Source organism: Mastigoproctus giganteus, chromosome 13 (genome assembly GCF_048544385.1).
Source record: "Mastigoproctus giganteus isolate SK-2022 chromosome 13, ASM4854438v1, whole genome shotgun sequence".
Classification (NCBI taxonomy): Eukaryota; Metazoa; Arthropoda; class Arachnida; order Uropygi; family Thelyphonidae; genus Mastigoproctus; species Mastigoproctus giganteus.
In genome coordinates this window covers 80302985-80327112 of record NC_143587.1, presented here as the reverse complement: position 1 = coordinate 80327112, position 24128 = coordinate 80302985, and the positions used below count along the sequence as shown (strand labels likewise).

General features: G+C 40.6%; 1 protein-coding gene across 1 annotated transcript in view; it reads right to left on the bottom strand.

Moving 5' to 3' along the window:
* LOC150076212 (prestin-like) overlaps nucleotides 1–24128 on the bottom strand; it is a 402991-nt gene that overhangs the window by 154270 nt on the left and 224593 nt on the right. Inside the window, exon 10 of the mRNA XM_090387581.1 lies at nucleotides 4871–4984. Coding sequence (XP_090243707.1) covers nucleotides 4871–4984 — 114 coding nt within the window. The remainder of the gene's footprint in view (nucleotides 1–4870; nucleotides 4985–24128) is intronic.

Here is a 24128-nt window from a genome sequence, read left to right as displayed (position 1 = left end):
TATATTATTTAAGTACTCTGGCAGGCCTTGATGCCTAATTTCCAAGGATTTCAGTGGCAAGGCCTATATAAAAAAGTGAGGGGGGGGTGAACACTAGAATTTTGAAGGGCTGAAAGAGGTTTACGAGAAAGCGGTTGAATTTAGACGTTGATTAGAATTTGGTGGTATGGTATTGTTAGGGGCATACTCTGTCAGTTTGGTTAGAGTGGGGGAGACTGAAGACTGGGGGGAAACGGGTAGAAGGATAGGGACGATAGAGTAGGCATCCCCAAAGAGGTCAGTGGGGACAAGCTTCACCAGGCGAAGTATGGGGGAGGCAGGAAGGGAAGAGACAGAGAATCATCTCCTCTCCACCAGGTTTGAGTACCTGGTTCAGATCACCAAATGGAGTGTCAGCAGCGGAGCTACAGTATGTCTCCATTGGTGACCGTTATCAGGTCCATGTAAGTGTCAAATGCGATAGGAAGGGTCAAACTGCCATTCCTGCTCTGTGGGTGTGATGTGTTAGCTGGCAGAGGGGAACCCACCAGGCAAAAGAGACATACATTTACTTCATTCATAATCTGCATTCTCACTCTAGTTGCATTTATGTTTATACTTTTTTCTTATATTTTATAATATATATATATATATTTTTTTTTTTTTTTTTCGCTCACTCAATCATCTTTTTTCTCACTCACTAGGAGGGGATGCAATGGTGTGTAATGTAAATTTAAATTAAAAACTAATGCATAATAATTAAGCTAAATAAGTAAGAATATAAAAGATTAAAACTAGGGTTAGCATTAGTAGAGGCATTTGATGCAAGAAAGCAAGCTTATGGAGCATCAGCCAAAAAAAAAAAAAAAACCACTTCCACTTCACCCCTCTGTTCGTTCAAAATACCTGTTCAGCTGAGCCTTAAACTTATTTAGGCTATCAACCTCCACCACAAGGGATGGAAGTCTGTTCCACCAACCAACCACCCGCTGGCTAAAGGCAAATTTCCGCACGTCTATCCTACATCTGTCTTTCCTCAATTTGAATTTATGCCCTCTCAGGTGATTTTTCTGAGCTAGAGGTGTGTACTTAACTGTAACATTTATGGTTTGTTTTCTTTTTCTCACACACTTACACTCTCATTCATTCTTCTGGCTTTTATTTCATTTGTTTGACTACGAAATACGTACAAAGGAAAGTTGTTCCAGAAAATGGCAGTTGAATGAATAAACGAGGAAGATGAAAAGTTGGTTCTGTGAGTTTGAAGTTGGACAGTAAATGGATGTTCGCTGGTGGCTGCACGTGTTCGGACTGCTTTGAAAGAAAGAGCAGGAATTATAGAAGCCAATTCAGAAGAACAGTGCCCATGGAAATATCTGTAGAAGAGGCATGCGGCAGAAACAGTGCATCTATGAATTCTGGCTTTTATTTCATTTGTTTGACTATTGCTTTCTGCGCTGCACTCGCTGAGCACCTCAACTTATTGTTATTCTTCAGTTGTTTTTTTTTTTTTTTTTTTTATGTAAACCCCAAACACGAGAGGTATTAGAACCTATAGCACTTAGTACCGTGCTTGGGTTGCAGGTTGAGAAGATGAAAGAAGATATTTGTTGATATTGGACTTGAACTTCTGTAGACTGTAATTTTCAGGAAATACGTACGAAGGAAAGTTGTTCCAGAAAATGGCAGCTGAATGAATAAACGAGGAAGATGAAAAGTTGGTTCTGTTAGTTTGAAGTTGGACAGTAAATGGATGTTCGCTGGTGGCTGCACGTGTTTGGACTGTTTTGAAAGAGAGAGCAGGAATTATAGAAGCCAATTCAGAAGAACAGTGCCCATGCAAGTATCTGTAGAAGAGGCATGAAGCAGAAACAGTATCTATGGGGCAGCGAGTGGAGAGACTCTGTTATAGATGAATCATTAATCAACCTAACTGCGCTCTTCTGAATGGAATCAAGAAGCCTGAGAGAGGTTTTGGGGGCACCACCCCAGATGTGGGAACAATATTCCACGGTAGGGTGGATTTGTACAGAGTGAACAGCTGTTTGGAAGAAAAGTAACGCCGGCAGCGAAAGAGAAAACCAAGTTTTTTAGATGCAGAGGAAGCAATATTTGTAATGTGCTTGTGCCAAGAGAGATTAGAAGTCAGGGTAATCCCCAAAAGAGATATATCATTTTGCCTAGAAATTGGAGTGTCATCGGAAAGATAAGCATAGGAGCAGAAGAATACTTTTTGCGAGATATAAGACATGACTGAGTTTTAGAAGGATTGAAATCAACTAAGTTGTCTTTGCCCCACTGGAGAATTACCTGAAGATCTGCATTTAAGGAATTGGTAGCAGATTTTCAAAAAGTTGAAGCTGATTGAGCAGGGCAAGGTTTCTCAAAATGGAAAGTGGAATGAAATGTGCTATCATCGGCAAAACTATGGATAGGATTTGCAGTCAATGGAAGAAGGTCATTAATATACAAGAGGAAAAGAGTGGGAGAAAGAACTGAACCTTTGGGGACACCGGCATTAGTGGAGAAGTTGGAAGACAGAGAGCCATTTACCATCACCATCAGTGAGCGATCAGAGAGAAAACTGGATAACCAATTACAAAAAATAGATGGCAAACCATAAGATGAAAGTTTGTTTAGAAGACCTTTATGCCAAACACGATCGAAAGAATTTGAGATATCAAGAGCAACTACTTGTGTTTCACTGAACATTTCTATTGAATTAGTCCATAAATGGGTAACATAAGCCAGAATATCATTCTGGCTTCTCTGTCTTCCATTCAAGTGCATTTAAGCATTTAAGTTGAAATGCCTACATTTAAGCTCATTTAAGCATTTAAGTGGAAAGCTTACATTTAAGTTCATTTAAGCATTTAAGGTTTCTAGGTAGTTTAAGAGTTGGCGGTTCCAAATACGGAGGATGTGCAAAGGTCAGGGAATGACCACCGCATATCCCCGGAGCAATATGGCCTTAGTTGCTAATGCTCCTAAAAACCAATAACAAACAGTTGGCGGTTAATGGATTTCTCCATTACTTTAGAAAGAGTAGAAGTAATTGCAATGGGATGATAATTGGATGGGAGGGATTTGTCACCCTTTTTAGGAACTGGCTGGATATGAGGAAAATAAGTTGTGGTGCAAGCCTAGCCATGCGTGCATGCCTAGCCATAGGATATGAGTTGTGGTGCAGGCCTAGCCATACATTTTTTTGTAGGCCAGGGGAGAATGCAGTGATAGTGTTTGTGTTGTTAGTAAATATTTTTCAGTATATATAAAGTAATATTTAAAATAAATAAATGCACAAGGCATAATACTTTAAGAGTTTGGTATCTATATATGATATCGGTGTTTAGATACACCATAGATAACTCTTAAGAAACTACAAAGTAGTTGTTGGCAGCATCATTTGCTCTTTCTCATATTGTGCTCTGCCTTCACGACGAGTTGCCATGATATTGCACTACCTCGAATAAGTAACGCTTCACTGATAGAGAAGACTATTGTTACCATGAAACAGTGCTGTCTGGGTGGTGGTACTCAACTGAGAATAAGTAACAATAGTCTTCTCTATCAGTGAAGCGTTACTTATTTGAGGTAGTGCAATATCATGGCAACTCGTCGTGAAGGCAGAGCACAATATGAGAAAGAGCAAATGATGCCGCCAACAACTACTTTGTAGTTTCTTAAGAGTTATCTATGGTGTATCTAAACACCGATATCATATATAGATATAAAGTAATGTAAGTTTTTATTAACTTTGTATTCTTTTGGTCAGTTACATTTGTTCTTTGACTCATTTCCATTCACCATAGCACTCGTGCTGGGTCACTCTTTCCTTCACCAAAACTGACATTTATTCCCTTTTACCATAATTCCTAATTCACTCAGTGCTCAGCCTATTCACTCTGTCTTCCATTCAAGTGCATTTAAGCATTAAGTGGAAAGTTTACATTTAAATTCATTTAAGTGGAAAGCCTACATTTAAGTTCATTTAAGTGGAAAGCCTACAGTTAAGTTCAAAGCCTACATGACTGATAAATATAGTTGATAGTTATATTCATTGTCATTCATTTCTTAATGGTCATACAACATTTTAAATATGACATAGCTAATGTGCATATGAGCTGACTGTGGTTCAAGTCCATATAACTATTAAATACAGTTAACTGTTGTATTCATTGTCAAAATGAGTTATAATTGCTCTGACATAGTAGTCATGCCAGAGTACATACAGAACCTTTTACTTCTTATTTAAATATGCTTTAATATACATTCATTTCTATTTCATTTGAAGGTGTCTCTGATAGCTCCTTATTCCAGCTTTGGATATATTTAGCTAGTATATGTTTTTTAATTCTTTAAGATACATTTAAAGAATTAAAAAAGAGAATGCAGAACACAATAAAATGTGTTCACCCTTTAGAAATGGGAATTTTTCATTTTAATCTATTTTATTCCTCATATGTTTTATTCTAATTTCTTTTATATTCACTACTCAATCCTTTAGCTTTAATTAGCATATCACTATAGAAAAATGTAAGAGGAGTTCCATATAAAATAGAAACATTGGCTAATTTATAAATTCAGATGTTCCACTCTAACTTTCTCATACTAAATTGGTTATGCCACTTTTCTGAATTGTCTTGGCTGCAATGAACTATTTTATATTCTTCATAAGAGGTTTCCAAAATCTAGTTTTGTTGATTTCCTACGAGATCATCGGAGAACAGGAATGCAAATAAAATCATTCAACAATTAAAGTGAAGAAAGAAAAATGGCCAGTTATGTTTTCATTCAATTTCCTACCAAGTTTGAAGATGGGATAAAATTTTTCAGGCTATAAAACAGAAAATAATCTTTAAATCTTTTGTATATTCATATTCAGTTTTACCTGTGACTTGGCTCCTGTGCTTTCTTGAATGGCACTTCGTGAAAGTGATGCACAACTTGGAATACACAAAAAGAATGATGATAAAAGATTTCCAATTCCATATGCAAAAAGTTCCTGAAAAGGAATGAACATATCAGAAAAAAATGCTTGATTACACTGGTATACAACAGTGAAGCTTAAGTCAAAGTTTATCAGTAACTCCACAAAAAATTAAATAAATAAAGCAAAACTAATATCACATACTAGAAAAAAATATATGCCAAATACAGCAGCAAATTTAAAAATAAATGGGTATTCAAAATCTGTTTGTCACCACAATAACTTAAAAAAAAAAAAAAAAAAAAAAAAAAAGAGAGAGAGAGAGAGTGAGAGACAACTCATACATGTACAATAACAGATACAACACAACATGCAATAATGCAGGCCATACTGAAGGTTTTCACTTGTTGATAGAACAAGGAGCAAGATTTATTTAGGGTGGGCTTCGTACAAATGAGATTTCATCCTGGTGATGAAATGCAAAAACTGCTTGGACTATGAGCATGTGGCACAATGCTGCAGATCTGACACCCCCCCCACCTGTGGCCACTATTCCAAGGCAGTTCACAAATATGAGGAATGCAAGGGGAAATAAACCAAAATCGGCTGCCTGCAAATCAAAATAAAAGGGCAGCCAATCCATTAGAGATGCAAAATGATTGGAATATATCTATAGGAGGAAGAATCCCATCAGCATTGAGCATGCTCAAACCATTCAAGGCTTTATGCATCTCTATCAGATCACCTCGCTGGTGCCTAGTCTCCAGACACTGTAATTTGCAAAACTTAAGCCTTTCTTCGCAAGAGCACCCCCTTTGTTCCATTCACTAATCTTGTTGCCCTTCTCTGTACTTGTTCCAGCATCTCTACATCCTTCTTGAAATGAGGCCTCCAGACCTGTATACAGTACTCTAGGAGTGGCCTGACCATTGCCTTATACAAGGGAATAATCACCTCCTTATCCCTGCTAGAAAAATTCCTATATATCATCGATGTACATAATATACATAGCCAGAAGAATGAAAAATTTCATATACATGATAATTAGGATAACAAGGACAACTGGGGAATAAAAGGAAATGCTCTTACCCTCCTACATAAATCTGTGTTTGCACCCATTGTAGGTGCCTCCGTAGCCAGGTGGGCAGGAGCAGCAGTGCGTAGCACACGCTTCTTGATTAGACCGGGGTTCGAGCCCGTCACCACCAAATACGGAGGATGCAGAAAGGTCAGGGAATGACCACTGCATATCCCGGAGCAATATGGCCTTAGTTGCTAATGCTCCTGAAAACCAAATAGATAAACAAACTAGGCACCCATTGTAATGCATGCAGTTGGCATCAGCTGCAAAAAGCAACCTAGATAACTGATTGGCTACAGCACTATGCCAAATTTTTCTGATAATGATTCAAGCTTGCATAACAATATCTGCTCCTGCATTGCAGGTACTGAATGGGAGGCTCCCACTTCACCTCTGGTCATATTTGGTCATATTTTGGGGCCTCAGTTATCACTTGTGCAGGCTCAGACTTATTGAAATAATGGATATCACACTATATCTGGCAATTAGTCTGAACTACAACAGAAAAAGAGAATATGAGAAAATACCTCAAATGCTATGGCAGATAACCCAAGATGAGAAAGATGAAGGCAGTATTATCAAGAAATTCATACCACAGGTCACATTTTCTGACTCTAAGACCTTACTGTGATTTATGCTAGGAACCTATACTACTTTCTTGCTGATCTGGCCACAGTTTGTTGGCAGGAAGGTAGTACAGATTCCCAGCACTAATTAGCCAAATTTGGCCTTATGACCATGGAAAAACTGCCAATGAGGTGATACTGATCTACACCTGTCCTCTCTATTGGGTATACAGGAGACAAATGAACCACCATTATTCAAAATAAAGAAACCACTGCCTTCCAGGAATTGGCTAATAAGGCATTTAAGAAGAGGGAGAAGAATTATGACTGTAGAAAAGGAGTGTATAGCAACAGGATAAATGCAACTATACAATACCTCAACTCCCTCAACTCTCTCCCCCCCATTTTTAGCATTAGCATTAGCATTAGTAGAGGCATTTGATGCAAGAAAGCAAGCTTATGCAGCATCAGCCAAAAAAAAAAAAAAAAAAAAAAACCCACTTCCACTTCACCCCTCTGTTCGTTCAAAATACCTGTCCAGCTGAGCCTTAAACTTATTTAGGCTATCAACCTCCACCACAAGGGATGGCAGTCTGTTCCACCAACCAACCACCCGCTGGCTAAAGGCAAATTTCCGCATGTCTATCCTACATCTGTCTTTCCTCAATTTGCTAAGCACTGATTTGATACATCCACTCAATTACTTGAAAGCTTCATGGAATGCATCTGGTGTATGGCCTCGATTAAGAGCAGAGTGTAGAGTGTGCTTAGTGTCAAGCAGCACCAGGGGTTTCCCCCATCTCTGCGTAGTATATATTGTGGGTGCAAAACAGAACACTGTCAATGCCAGAGGTTTAAAAGTGTATGTATTTTGTATATGTGTAGTGTTGTGTACCATTGGTCCTCTGGTCATTTAGCCCCTGGGCTCCTAATGGGACCCAATGTTGTCCACATTCTGCCCCATGGAGGCAGACCAGGTACACCAGTATTATAGTTATTCAGATTACGAACCTAAGGGAGCATAAATTCAAATTAAGAAAAGACAGATGTAGAACAGATGTGAGTAAATTTGCCTTTAGCCAGCGGGTGGTTAATTTCTGGAACAAACTTCCATCTGTTGTTGTGGAAGTTGATAGGTTAAATAAATTTAAGGAGGAACTGGACAGGCATTTGGAAGGAATGGTGTGATTTTTTTTTTTGGCTGATACACTTGCTCATACACTTGCTTTCTTACATCACATGCCACTACTACTACTACTATTATTTACTCTGGCAGGTCCTGCCACCTAATTTCCTGAGATTTCAGTGGCAAGGAGCTATAAAAAGAGGGGGGGGCGTGAAGAAATAGGGTTGGCCGAGATAATTAAAAATTGTGTTAATTAAGTTTTTGAGTGTGGGGGTACGATTACTAGGGGTTGGTTTGAACACTAGTCATGTAAATTTTTAAGAGAGAGCAGGGGGTGAGACTGAAGGCTGGGGGGGAAACAGACAGAAATATGGGGTCAATAGAGAAGGCGACCCCAGGGTGTCAGTGGGGCAGGCTCATGCCCACCAGAGGGGAGGGATCAGCGGGGAGGGGGGAGACAAAGAGACCGTAAGCTCCCCCCACTGGGAGGAAAGGGGAAGAAAGGACCATGCAAGGGAACATGGTTTTGAGAGCCAAGATGGCTTTGAACATCAAAGCTGTGGCAAGTCTTCTTAGGAGTTCCTATTCAGTGAGTCCAGTCCAGTCTAAGAAATGTCACTCATGGGAATGGTGACCCATCTTCCAGTTTGTCCTAGTTATGATCTGAGTCTGGTAGCACTTGGGACACCTGTCCCGTCCAATTGTCACTTAAAACGTAGAGGGTCTGTTCAGTGAGTTTGGTCTGATTTTGGTGGTCACTTTTGGGACTGATGTCCTGTTCTTTGTGGTGACAATGACGTAGTGATTGGTTGGTTTGCACTTTTGTTGTTACAGCCTGGTTCTTCCAGAGTGTGTGATTTCCTTGCAGCGGGTTGACCAGGGTTTGAGTTTATATCTAAGGTGGATCCAGTAGGTTAGGATCAGCAGGTGATGGAAGTGTCCGGCATCTAGTAAACATCTTTTGGGCAAATTCAGAAAGGCTCTGTAGGTGATTTCATCCTCCAGTAGGTAATGCTCTTGATTTGTAGGTATAAGATGAAGTTGGGTGACAAGTAAACCACGGAGATCTTCGTACAACTTGCACTCGTACATAAGATGGTGCCAGGACTCCAGGGAGCCGCAGGCACACCTTGGGTCATCAATAATTCCCAGCAGATTTAGTTTACAGCGGACTGCTCCATGCCCTGTGAGGAGGTAGGTTGTATATAACCCTGGGGAGAACCACGATGGATACTGTGGATATGTAGTTTGTACACTTGGCAAGAACTTGTGTGTAATTTCTCCCTATGTGGAGTCTGTCCAGCATTGTTGCCAGATGGTCATCAGATGGGTTTGTAGTCTCCTTTTCTCCATGGATCGGTTATTGGCAGGATCTGTGGTAAAGTTTGTGAATGTAGTGCTGGTTCCACAGTTCAGATGGTAGGGCATGCCCACACGGACAACCTACAGGTCTAGGGTGCAGCTCTAGCAATCATCTGACGTGCATGAGTTGATACCGTGTTACAGGCACATGTTATGGTCAAAAGGATCGGTCTTTGGATTATGCCCAGTCTTCTCCAGTTCACTGCTGTTGAGGATTTATGGTACCAGGCACCACAGGCGTATGGTACCAGGCACCTCAGCAAAGCAAAAGGCTCAAGCTAATGGAAGTGCTGTGGCTCAGAGCAGAACTGAGGGGGGCAGTTGTCCTCTGACTCACAGCCTTATAAAATGCACTGTTTGCTTGATGTTTGCAGAGCAATCGGGTATGGGACATGATACTGCCAAGGGGGATGTCTTTGTGTGTGCGCGATGCAAGGAGTGTATCGATATCAGGCAACAACTCGGCGTTCTTGTGGGCCTATATGAGAGCTTGAAGGACAGGGTGGATGCCCTCGAAGAAACTAAATTGAGGGGCCCATCAAGCCCTCAGCTGCCCACATCAACGCCAGAGCTTGCACTTGGGCATCGCGTGACACAGAGACAACCCCTAAAGCAGAATGCGCTGGTCCCGAAGGAACTAGTAGTTGTTGGTGACTCTATTGTCAGGGAAAAGGGGAACATGCTTTGTAAAAAAGATAGGTTGAACAGGACGAGGGTATGTCTGCCAGGGGCAAAGGTTGATGACGTTGTAGAGCGAATATCATCTTTTAAGGGCACAAAAGGTGATATAGTTGTACACGTTGGCACTAATAATATTAAGAGTAGGAGACCGGCAGAATTACTTAACAAGTACAGGTCACTGTTGAAAAAAAGCCGAGAATTAGGGTTGAATTTGAAAGTGTCTGCAATTCTGCCCAGACACGATAGGAGGGAGTATATGATGACAGCCTTGTCGATCAATTCGGCCCTGGAAAGATTGTGCAAGGCTCAAGGGGTAGAATTTTTTTCAGCCTGGACTGTACTTGTTAACAGGAGAGATTGCATCTACAGGGATGGGATACACTTAAATAGAAAGGGTGCAAGAATATTTGCTGATGCTATCGAGGCAGTGTTAGGTGGGTCGGAAAACTGCTAGCTTGGGGGGAGACAAAGACCAATAGATTGACAGTAGCCACTGGCAGAGGTGAAAGAGATTCTTGCACTGCTTCTATTAGAATGAGCAGAAGCCTGAAAAACAAGATGCATGATATTTCAGAGACTGTTGGGAGCCATTGCGGTACAAGTAAACACATGGGTTGTGTTAGGGTAGCTAAGAATAGAAACAGGTTCAGGTATACTTGCGTGTACACCAATGCTAGGAGTTTAGTAAATAAATTTGATGTATATGAGGTATTGCTCAAAACATCGAAGGCAGATATTCTTGGGATATCAGAGACGTGGTGTCACACAGATATAAGGGATGCAGAACTGCAATTTGGGGAGTACAACGTCTACAGAAAGGATAGACAGGATAGGAAGGGAGGAGGGGTTATGCGATTAGTTAAGAAACACATAAAAACCAAGGAAGTGAAGCCAGTCGACATCGCTGGACAGTGCAGTGTGGAGTCAGTTTGGTGTGACATAAACATTGGGAGATCAAAATTGAGAGTAGGAATGTGCTATAGGCCTAATGACTCTGATAAGTATAATAAGGAACTGTACAGGGAAATAGAGTGGGCCAGTAAATCAGAGTGTCTTATAATGGGAGATTTTAATTTCCCAGATATTGACTGGAATTTGGGGGCTGGTTACTCACACACTAGCAGGGCTTTTGTGGATTTATTGGATGATTGTTTTCTACATCAGCATGTTCGGGAGGCAACTAGAGGGAGTAATACTCTTGATTTGATTATCAGCAGTGATTCTTCATGCATTAAGAATCTGCAGATAAATGATCCACTAGGTGGCAGTGATCACAGTGTGCTGAAGTGGGATTTACTCAGAGGTAACTACCATTAGGGGTAAAGGGAAGGGTTATTGCTTCTGTAAAGGCGACTACGATGGACTGAGACAGTATTTAAATTCTATACAGTGGGACCAACTGATGATGTTACCAACAGCAAATTCAAAATGGGAAGCATTCAAAGAACTTATCTTGGAAGCTACTAGGCTTTACATACCAACTAAGAAATATCGTTCAAGGTTTAGGCCAAGATGGATGTCAGATGAACTAATGAGGCATATGGCAGAGAAGAAAAATGCATGGGATACATACAAATTAACACATGACACAGAAGCCTATGATAGATACAAGTTGATATGCAACCAAGTTACAAAGGAGGTTAGGCAGGCGAAGGCAGATTACGAGAAATCCTTGGCAAGGGATGCAAAGAAAAACAGCAAAGAGTTCTTTACTTATGTAAACTCTAGAAGGAAGGGGATGAATCAGATTGGTCCACTTGATATTGATGGGTCAAGTGTTGATGATCCTGCTCAGGTAGCTAACAAACTAAATGAATATTTTGCATCGACATTCACACATGAGGAGTTATTCAGCGAGGGGAATGCCAGAGGTGTATTCAACTCTAGCAGTAAGCTACAGAATCTTGAAATAACTGGGAGTAAAGTGGAGGAGAAACTGTTGAAGATAAACACAAGAAAGGCACCAGGGGTGGATGGGATCTATCCAGTTATATTAAAGGAGGCAGCAAAGGAAGTAAGCAAACCCTTAGCCATAATTATGAGAGCTTCCTTGGACTCAGGGGAGGTACCCATGGACTGGAGATGTGCAAATGTGACCCCAATTCACAAGGGAGGATCAAAGGCTGACACAAGTAATTATAGACCTGTGAGCTTAACTTCTGTTCCAGGAAAATTAATGGAGGCACTGGTTAAAGAAGCACTGCAGGATCATTTAGACAAGACTTCAGTTATAGCTAAGACACAGCATGGTTTTGTTAAGGGGAAGTCTTGCCTGACCAACTTGATTGGATACTATGATGCAGTCACAAAAGAACTGGATGCAGGGAATAACTTTGATATTATATACTTGGATCTTAGAAAGGCTTTTGATACTGTTGCACATGGAAGACTGCTACACAAATTGGAGCAGTGTGGCATTGGAGGCAAATTGCTGCTATGGATAAAGGGGTGGTTGAGGGGGAGAAGACAGAGAGTGGTAATCAATGGACACTGCTCATCGTGGACTGATGTTATTAGTGGAGTCCCTCAGGGCTCAGTGTTGGGTCCATTATTGTTTTCTGTATTTATAAATGATATTGATGATGGTATATCGGGCTTAATGTCCAAGTTTGCAGACGATACAAAGGTTGGCAGGGTTGTCAAGGACACTACTGACACTATGCTGCTGCAACAGGATCTGGAAAGGTTGAGCAGATGGGCTGAGAGGTGGCAAATGAAGTTTAACATTGACAAATGTAAAGTACTACACATGGGAAACAGCAACCCCAGAGCAACGTATCAACTCTGTGGTACTACACTGACAGTGGTAGAGAATGAAAGGGACCTGGGGGTGGTTGTGCAGGCAGATATGAAGTTCTCTGAGCAGTGCAGACGGGCTGCAAGAGTAGCTCATGGAGTATTGTCAATGATATACAGGAATTTTTCCAGCAGGGATAAGGAGGTGATTATTCCATTGTATAAGGCGATGGTCAGGCCACACCTAGAGTACTGTATACAGGTCTGGAGGCCTCATTTCAAGAAGGATGTAGAGCTGCTGGAACGAGTACAGAGAAGGGCAACAAGATTAGTGAATGGAACAAAGGGGTGCTCTTACGAAGAAAGGCTTAAGTTTTGCAAATTACAATGTCTGGAGACTAGGCACCAGCGAGGTGATCTGATAGAGGTGTATAAAGCCTTGAATGGTTTAAGCATGCTCAATGCTGATGGGATTCTTCCTCTAGCTCAGAAAAATCACCTGAGAGGGCATAAATTCAAATTGAGGAAAGACAGATGTAGGATAGACGTGCGGAAATTTGCCTTTAGCCAGCAGGTGGTTGGTTGGTGGAACAGACTTCCATCCCTTGTGGTGGAGGTTGATAGCCTAAATAAGTTTAAGGCTCAGCTGGACAGGTATTTTGAACGAACAGAGGGGTGAAGTGGAAGTGGGTTTTTTTTTTTTTTTTTTGGCTGATGCTGCATAAGCTTGCTTTCTTGCATCAAATGCCTCTACTAATGCTAATGCTAATGTGATGATCGGAATGAAGACTGCCTTGTACAAGAGTGCAAGGGTGCGCCTAAGACTAGTGGATTTAGATCTCTCACTCAAGAATAGTAACCCTATCTGGCTGGCTGTGATCATAAATCAAAGGATCAGTAAACCTGCATCAATAACAACAGTTACATTATAATAGCTAATGCCTAGGCAACAGCTATTAGACACAAGTACCTCTCTGGTGCCTCCTACACTACCACAGATGACATGCAATCCACCCGAGCTCACACAACCATATACGGCGAGAAATTCCTCTGCACCCCCTCTCCATATCCAGTCCTCCACACACACACACACACACACACACACACACACACACACACACACACACACACACACACACACACACACACACACACACACACCCCTCATGGTTTTTAACTCATTTATTAACTCCAGGGGCTCACATCTGGTGAGTATGGGCTTGGCACACCCAGGGTCCTGAGATGGATATCATCATTCTTCTCTTTCTTGGTGTGATTCCTTTCTTTCTTTCTCTCTCTCTCTCTCTCTCTCTCTCTCTCTCTCTCTCTCTCTCTCTCTCTCTCTCTCTCAGGTTGGCTTGGGAAATTTTTTTTTTGGCTGGTGCAGCATAAGCCTCAGGCTTCCTTGCACTATATGACTAATAATAATAAAAATAATAATAATTTGGCTGGCTTGAGATTCCCCATCTGCACATAAACTAAAATACATATCACCATATACTCAAGCAGACACAGAGCTACCACAACACACCTATCACAAACCCTTCTATTATTTTCCCTCAATAATTGTCCCCTTCTTCCTACCCACCACCATTCTCATGCACTGGCCTCAGCCAGTGTGTGTGTGTGTGTGTGTGTGTGTGTGTGTGTGTGTGTGTGTGTGTGTGTGTGTGTGTGAGGTCCTCCAGACCCACATGTGGCCGAACAACACCCTACCGCTGTGCTGCAGGTACCGGCTGAAAGACTCCCACTTGACCACCTGATTAGCAGCTTGATAGTTGGGATCACCAATTCTCAGCTGGGCTACCCCAATACCTGGAGGCATGGAGTTTTGAGAACTCCATTGTCTGCTATTATGTCTTTCAGACTCTCTATGGGTTCTGCCTGCAGTGCAGACTACTGCTTAGCTCTACATAACAGTACTTACCCAGAAGGACTCTAATTTGACTGACTGGAAAAAATAACTTTGTTGCTAACTCAGGTTAGCAGGAGCAGTGCCACCATTAACCATAATTGCCTTCCACAGGAGGCAGAAACTAACAGCTGACATATATGGTAAAAAGGTAAACTTCAGCCATTATCAATCCACTGAGGATGGAAGCCTCCTCAACGATTCATGTTGAGGGAAATGGACAATAATCTGCCATGCTGGTCCAGTGCGGGTTGGCAGATTGACCGTATTTAGCAGTCAGGAGCTACTCAAAGAGAGTGTACTTCTGCTCATGATTACTTGGCTACGGAGGTTGCAGCTGACATATACCATCTACTAACTCAGTTGATACCCTTTTCCAGAGTGTGGGAATGGCACACTTTCATTCTTCACAGAACACTAGCAATATTAACCTACCTCGCCCACTAACCACAACTGAATTCAACATCATCTGCAATCATCTCCAACCTGGAAAGACTGACCAACATGAAAAAAAAAATGAGTTAATTTATGCAGACCATTACATTTCAGATGCATTTTAAAACAGTAATAATTCATGATTTATAAAAGTCAACCCACTGACATTAAAATTTGTTACAGATTCAAAAAACAGTCTATGTAAGCACTGAAATTTTGAAATGGATGGACAGAGCTCCTGTTCCAAGTTTATAGAAATATTTCTGTAGGGTGTGTGCGTGTTATGGATGTTTAATGGTGCATAAGCTACACTGGCTATAGTGCACCTATATTATTTATTATTTCTGTAGGGAAAATGAGTGAGGAACCCATCAAGCTCTCAGCTGCCCACATCAACCCCAGAGCTTGCACTTGGTCATCATGCAACACAGTGGCAACCCCCAAGGCAGAATGTGCTGGTCCCAAAGAAATTAGTAGTTGTTTGTGACTCTATTGTCAGGGAAACGGGAAACATGCTTTGTAAAAAGGATAGGTGGAAGAGGACCAGGGTATGTCAGCCAGGTGCAAAGGTTGATGATGTTGTAGACCAGATATCATCTTTTAAGTGCACAAAAGCTGATATAGTTGTACACGTTGGCACTAATAATATTAAGAGTAGGAGACCGGCAGAATTACTTAACAAGTACAGGTCACTGTTGAAAAAAAGCCATGAATTAGGGTTGAATTTGAAAGTGTCTGCAATTCTGCCCAGACATGATAGAAGGAGAGCCTTGTCGATCAATTTGGCCCTGAAAAGACTGTGCAAGCAACGCTCAAGGGGTAGAATTTTTTTCAGCCTGGTCTGTACTTGTTAACAGAAGGGACTGCTTCTACAGGGATGGGATACACTTAAATAGAAAGGGTGCAAGAATATTTGCTGATGCTATTGAGGCAGTGTTAGGTGGGTCGGAAAACTGCTAGCTTGGGGGGGAGATACAAGGACTAATAGATTAACAGTAGCCACTGCCAGAGGTGAAAGTGATTCTTGCACTACTTCTATTGGAATGAGCAGAAGCCTGGAAAACAAGATGCAGGATATTTCAGAGACTGCTGGGAGTCTTTGCAGTACAACTAAACACATGGGTTGTGTTAGGGTAGCTAAGAAAAAGAACAGGTGTATGCATACTTGCATGTACACCAATGCTAGGAGTTTGGTAAATAAATTTGATGAATTTGAGGTATTGCCCAAAGCATCAAAGGCAGATATTATTGGAATATCAGAGGCATGGTCTCACACAGATATAAGGAATGCAGAACTGGAATTTTGGGAGTACAATGTCTACAGAAAGGATAGACAGGATAGGAAGGGAGGAGGGGTTATGCCATTAGTTAAGAAACACATAAAATCCAAGGAAGTGAAGCCAGTCAACATCGCTGGACAATGCAGTGTTGAGTCAGTTTGGTGTGACATAAACACTGGGAGATCAAAATTGAGAGTAGGAGTGTGCTATAGGTATATGACTCTGATGAGTATAATAAGAAACTGTACAGGGAAATAGAGTGGGCCAGTAAATCTGAGAGAGTCTTATAATGGGCAATTTTAATTTCCCAGATATTGACTGGAATTTGTGGGTTGGTCACACACACTAGCAAGGCTTTGGTGGATTTATTGGATGATTGTTTTCTACATCAGCATGTTCGGGAGGCAACTAGAGGGAGTAATACTCTTGATTTGATTATCAGTAGTGATTCTTCATGCATTAAGAATCAGCAGATAAAGGAACCACTAGGTGGCAGTGATTACAGTGTGCTGAAGTGGGATTTACTCAAAGAGGTAACTACCATCAGGGGTAAAGGGAAGGGTTATTGCTTTTGTAAAGGCAACTACGATGGTTTGAGACAGTATTTAATTTCTATACAGTGGGACCAACTGATGATGTTACCAACAGCAAATTCAAAATGGGAAGCATTCAAAGAACTTATCTTGGAAGTTACTAGTCTTTACATACCAACTAAGAAATATTGTTCAAGGTTTAGGCCTAAATGGATGTCAGATGAACTAATGAGACATATGACAGAGAAGAAAAATACTTGGGATAGATATAAATTAACACATGACACAGAAGCCTATGATAGATATAAGTTGATCTGTAACCAAGTTACAAAGGAGGTTAGGCAGGTGAAGGCAGATTACGAGAAATCTTTGGCAAAAGATGCAAAGAAAAACAGTAAAGAGTTCTTTTCTTATGTAAACTCTAGAAGGAAGGGGATGAATCAGATTGGTCCACTTGATATCGATGGTTCAACTGTTGATGATCCTGCTCAGATAGCTAACAAACTAAATGAATATTTTGCATCGACATTCACACATGAGGAGTTATTCAGCGAGGGGAATGCCAGAGGTGTATTCGACTCTGGCAGTAAGCTAGATAATCTTGTAATAACTGAGAGTAAAGTGGAGGAGAAATTGTTGAAGATAAATACAAGAAAGGCACCAGGGGTGGATGGGATCTATCCAGTTATATTAAAGGAGGCAGCAAAGGAAGTAAGCAAACCCTTAGCCATAATTATGAGAACTTCTTTGGACTCAGGTGAGGTACCCATAGACTGGAGTTGTGCAAATGTGATCCCAATTCACAAAGGAGGATCAAAGGCTGACATAAGTAATTATAGACCTGTGAGTTGAACTTCTGTTCCAGGAAAATTAATGGAGGCACTGGTTAAAGAAGCACTGCAGGATCATCTAGACAAGACTTCAGTTATAGCTCGGACACAGCATGGTTTTGTTAAGGGGGAAGTCTTGCCTAACCAATTTGATTGGATACTATGATGCAGTCACAAAAGAACTGGATGCAGGGAATAACTTTGATATTATATACTTGGATCTAAGAAAGGCTTTTGATACTGTTGCACAGGGAGGACTGCTGCACAGATTGGAGCACTGTGGCATTGGAGGCAAATTGCTACTATGGATAAAGGGGTGGTTGAGGGGGAGAAGACAGAGAGTGGTAATCAATGGACACTGCTCATCGTGGACTAATGTTATTAGTGGAGTCCCTCAGGGTTCAGTGTTGGGTCCATTATTGTTTTCTGTTTTTATAAATAATATTGATGATGGTATATCAAGCTTAATGTCCAAGTTTGCAGATGACATAAAAGTTGGCAGGGTTGTTAAGGACACTACTGACGCTATGCTGCTGCAACAGTATCTGGAAAGGTTGAGCAGAAGGGCTGAAAGGTGTCAAATGAAGTTTAACATTGACAAATGTAAAGTACTACATATGGGAAACAGCAACCCCAGAGCAACGTATCAACTCTTGTGACATAAGCATTGGGAGATCAAAATTGAGAGTAGGAGTGTGCTATAGGCCTAATGACTCTGATGAGTATAATAAGAAACTGTACAGAGAAATAGAGTGGGCCATTAAATCAGAGAGTCTTATTATGTGGGATTTTAATTTCCCAGATATTGACTGGAATTTGGGGGCTGGTTACTCACACACTAGTAAGGCTTTTGTGGATTTATTGGATGATTGTTTTCTACATCAGCATGTTCGGGAGGCAACTAGAGGGAGTAATACTCTTGATTTGATTATCAGTAGTGATTCTTCATGCATTAAGAATCTGCAGATAAATGAACCACTAGGTGACAGTGATCACAGTGTTCTGAAGTGGGATTTACTCAAAGAGGTAACTACCATTAGGGGTAAAGGGAAGGGGTATTGCTTTCGTAAAGGCAACTACGTTGGACTGAGACAGTATTTAAATTAGCATTAGCATTAGCATTAGCAGAGGCATATGATGCAAGAAAGCAAGCTTATTCAGCATCAGCCAAAAAAAAAAAAAAAAAAAACCCACTCCCATTTCACCCCTCCGTTCGTTCGAAATACCTGTCCAGTTGAGCTTTAAATTTGTTTAGGCTATCAACTTCAACAACCAGTGATGGAAGTCGGTTCCACCAACCAACCACCCGCTGGCCAAAGGCAAATTTCCGCACATCTATCCGACATCCGTCCTTCCTCAATTTGAATTTATGCCCTCTGAGGTGATTATTCTGAGAAAGAGGAAGAATCCCATTGGCATTGAGCATGCTCAAACCATTCAAAGCCTTATACACCTCTATCAGATCACCTCGCCGGTGCCTAGTCTCCAGACTCTGTAATTTGCAAAACTTAAGCCTTTCTTCGTAAGAGCAACCCTTTGTTCCATTTACTAATCTTGTTGCCCTTCTCTGTACCCGTTCCAGCAGCTCTACATCCTTCTTGAAATGAGGCCTCCAGACCTGTATACAGTACTCAAGATGTGGCCTTACCATTGCCTTATACAAGGGAATAATCACCTCCTTATCCCTGCTAGAAAAATTCCTGTATATCATTGACAAGACACCATGAGCTACTCTTGCAGCTAAATTCTATACAGTGGGATCAACTGATGATGTTACCAACAGCAAATTCAAAATGGGAAGCATTCAAAGAACTAATCTTGGAAGCTACTAGGCTTTACATACCAACTAAGAAATATTGTTCAAGGTTTAGGCCTAAATGGATGTCAGATGAACTAATGAGGCAAATGGCAGAGAAGAAAAATGCATGGGATACATACAAATTAACACGTGACACAGAAGCCTATGATAGATACAAGTTGATCTGTAACCAAGTTACAAAGGAGGTTAGGCAGGCGAAGGCAGATTACGAGAAATCTTTGGCAAGGGATGCAAAGAAAAACAGCAAAGAGTTCTTTACTCATGTAAACTCTAGAAGGAAGGGGATGAATCAGATTAGTCCACTTGATATCGATGGGTCAACTGTTGATGATCCCGCTCAGGTAGCTAACAAACTAAATGAATATTTTGCATCGACATTCACACATGAGGAGTTATTCAGTGAGGGGAATGCCAGAGGTGTATTCAACTCTAGCAGTAAGCTAGAGAATCTTGTAATAACTGAGAGTAAAGTGGAGGAGAAATTGTTGAAGATAAACACAAGAAAGGCACCTGGGGTGGATGGAATCTATGCAGTTATATTAAAGGAGGCAGCAATGGAAGTAAGCAAACCCTTAGCCATAATTATGAGAGCTTCCTTGGACTCAGGGGAGGTACCCATGGACTGAAGATGTGCAAATGTGACCCCCCTTCACAAAGGAGGATCAAAGGCTGACACAAGTAATTATAGACCTGTGAGTTTAACTTTTGTTCCCGGAAAATTAATGGAGGCACTGGTTAAAGAAGCAATGCAGGATCATCTAGACAAGACTTCAGTTATAGCTCAGACACAGCATGGTATTGTTAAGGGGAAGTCTTGCCTGACCAATTTGATTGGATACTATGATGCAGTCACAAAATAACTGGATGCAGGGAATAACTTTGATATTATATACTTGGATCTTAGAAAGGCTTTTGATACTGTTGCACATGGAAGACTGCTGCACAAATTGGAGCAGTGTGGCATTGGAGGCAAATTGCTGCTATGGATAAAGGGGTAGTTGAGGGGGAGAAGACAGAGAGTGGAAATCAATGGACACTGCTCATCGTGGACTAATGTTATTAGTGGAGTCCCTCAGGGTTCAGTATTGGGTCCTTTATTGTTTTCTGTATTTATAAATGACATTGATGATGGTATATCAAGCTTAATGTCCAAGTTTGCAGACGATACGAAGGTTGGCAGGGTTGTCAAGGACACTACTGACACTATGCTGCTGCAAAAGGATCTGGAAAGGTTGAGCAGATGGGCTGAGAGGTGGCAAATGAAGTTTAACATTGACAAATGTAAAGTACTACATATGGGAAACAGCAACTCCAGAGCAACGTATCAACTCTACGGTACTACACTGACAGTGGTAGAGAATGAAAGGGACCTGGGGGTGGTTGTGCAGGCAGATATGAAGTTTTCTGAGCAGTGCAGACAGGCTGCAAGAGTAGCTCATAGTGTATTGTCAATGATATATAGGAATTTTTCTAGCAGGGATAAGGAGGTGATTATTCCCTTGTATAAGGCAATGGTCAGGCCACACCTAGAGTACTGTATACAGGCCTGGAGACCTCATTTCAAGAAGGATGTAGAGCTGCTGGAACGAGTACCGAGAAGGGCAACAAGATTAGTGAATGGAACAAAGGGGTTCTCTTATGAAGAAAGGCTTAAGTTTTGCGAATTACAGTGTCTGGAGACTAGGCAGCAGCCAGGTGATCTGATAGAGGTGTACAAAGCCTTGAATGGTTTGAGCATGCCCAATGCTGATGGGATTCTTCCTCTTGCTCAGAATAATCACCTGAGAGGGCATAAATTCAAATTGAGGAAAGACAGATGTAGGATAGATGTGCGGAAATTTGCCTTTAGCCAGCGGGTGGTTGGTAGGTGGAACAGACTTTCATCGCTTGTCGTGGAAGTTGATAGCCTAAATAAGTTTAAGGCTCGGCTGAACAGGTATTTCGAACGAACAGAGGGGTGAAGTGGAAGTGGTTATATTTTATTTATTTATTTTACTTTAATTTTTTTGGCTGATGCTGCATAAGCTTGCTTTCTTGCATCAAATGCCTCTACTAATGCTAATGCTAAAACTCTGTGATACTACACTGACAGTGGAAGAGAATGAAAAGGACCTGGGGTAATTTTGCAGGCAGATATGAAGTTCTCTGAGCAGTGCAGACAGGCTGCAAGAGTAGCTCGTGGTGTCTTATCAATGATATACAGGAATTTTTCTGGCAGGGATAAGGAGGTGAATATCCCCTTGTATAAGGCAATGGTCAGTCCACACCTTGAGTACTGTATACAGGTCTAGAGGCCTCATTTAAAGAAGAATGTAGAGCTGCTGGAACGAGTACAGAGAAGGGCAACAAGATTAGTGAATGGAACAAAGGGTTGCTCTTATGAAGAAGGCTTAAGTTTTGCAAATTACAGTGTCTGGAGACTAGGCACCGGCGAGGTGATCTGATAGAGGTGTATAAAGCCTTGAATGGTTTGAGCATGCTCAATGCTGATGGGATTCTTCCTCTTGCTCAGAATAATGACCTGAGGGGGCATAAATTCAATTTGAGGAAAGACAGATGTAGGATAGATGTCCAGAAATGTGTCTTTAGCCAGCGGGTGGTTGGTTGGTTGGTTGGTTGGTTGGTGGAACAGACGTCCATCCCTTGTTGTGGAAGTTGATAGCCTAAATAAATTTAAGGCTCAGCTGGACAGGTATTTCAAACGAATGGAGGAGTGAAGTGGAAGTTTTTTTCTGTTTTTTTTTTCTGGCTGATGCTGCATAAGCTTGCTTTCTTGCATCATATGCCTCTACTAATGCTAAATCAGAATTGAATTTATAACCATCCCAGTGGTCAACAGAATATATGTTGACAATTTGGTGGCAATCCACATTTTTCTTGTCAATTAATGCAAAAACACTTTCATTTATGCTAATTATTGTAGGGAGGAAGGAAGGAATGAGGGCTGTAAAATTGTAACTGAACCTGAAATTTTCTCAAGGACCAACAGAACATAGGTTGAAAATTTGGCCTTGAATCTAACTTTTCATCTAACTTTTCACTCTCAAGTAATATGCGAAATATACTTTCATTTGTATGAATGTGGTTGGGAGGGTGGACTATCATTGATTCCTGTGGTTGGGAGGGGGAGACTATGATTGATTCTTAAAAGTTTTCCAGGGACCAACAAAACATATGCTGAAAATATGACATAAACTGAATATTTTCTCATTAAGTAATGTCCAAACATCCAATAATATACTTCCATTACAAGGCTGTTGTTGTTGTTGTTGTTATTTGGTTTTTAGGAGCATTAGCAACTAAGGCCATATTGCTCCGGGATATGCGGTGGTCATTCCCTGAATGACCTTTCCGCATCCTCCGTATTTGGTGGTGACGGGCTCGAACCCCGGTCTAATCAAGAAGCGTGTGCTACGCACTGCTGCTCCTTCCCACCTGGCTACGGAGGCGCCATATTACAAGGCAGTTAATTTTATATTTAAGGTGCATTCTATTGTTTTTTTTTATTAAAATCAATCGAATGTTTTCTTTTTCTGTGATTAACTTGAAGGAAAAAGTAAATATAGTTTTCTTCTTAATTACAAAGATAAGTTTATAGAACACAAATCACTGTGGTTTTTATGTTCTCCAAACAGTCATTCAGTTTAATATATATTACTCTCCTTCTGTATACTCTTATTTTTTAACTCTCTTTTCTCTCTATATATATATCTATCTCTTCTTAAGTGACATAACATTCATGAGTCTTATATAACAATACACATGAAGTGTGCACTGATTTTTTTTTTACATACAAATTTTATGGTAAAAAGAAATATTAATTGTCAGATTTCTATTTTTATGATTTTAATGAAATTTGGGATGGCTTGCCAAATGTTCCTATATATATATATATATATATATATATATATTTTTTTTTTTTTTTTTATGAAAACCCCAAACACGAGAGGTATTAGAACCTATAGTACTTAGTACCGTCTTGGGTTGGAGACTGAGAAGATGAAAGAAGATATTTGTTGACATTAGACTTGAATTTCTGTTTCTGTAGACTGTAATTTTCAGGAAATACATATGAAGGAAGGTTGTTCCAGAAAATGGCAGTTGAATGAATAAACGAGGAAGATGAAAAGTTGGTTCTGTGAGTTTGAAGCTGGACAGTAAATGGATGTTGGCTGGTGACGGCGCGTGTTCAGACTGTTTTGAAAGAGAGAGAGTGGGAATTATAGAAGCCAATTCAGAGGAACAGTGCCCATGGAAATATCTGTAGAAAAGGCATGAAGCAGAAACAGTACATCTATGAGACAATGAGTGGAGAGACTGTTAGACTATATGAACCAAATAAAATTTCATGAAAATCCATTCACTGGGCATCAAGTTTGTTACATACAGAATGGACAGACAAACAGATGGATATACATGGTTAAGACAATAGGCACTTATACTTATATATATGCTAATGTGCCTAAAGAAAATAACAAAAGAGGAACAACTTAAGTGCAAACTGAGAACATTTCATTTCTGTGCATCCTGCCCATTCATTCCTGCAATCCGTGAATGGCAACAAACATAATTCCTGTGCTTGAAATTTCCAGTTTATGGATAGCCTAAGTGATATACATAAAAAAATAAATAATAATGCTGGACTTCAATTAATCCAATTTTAATTAAGTTTGAAAAGGCTGAAGAAATTTTTATTAAAAAAAAAAAGAAAAAAAAAATATATATACATAAAATTTCTCCCTATCCCTCCCTCCTTCCCTTCTTCCCCCAGACGTTATTAAGTGTGGATGGAAAATTGAAATAACAGTTGCTGGATTTCTATTTAATTAAATTTGTAATGGCTGGACAAATCTTTCAA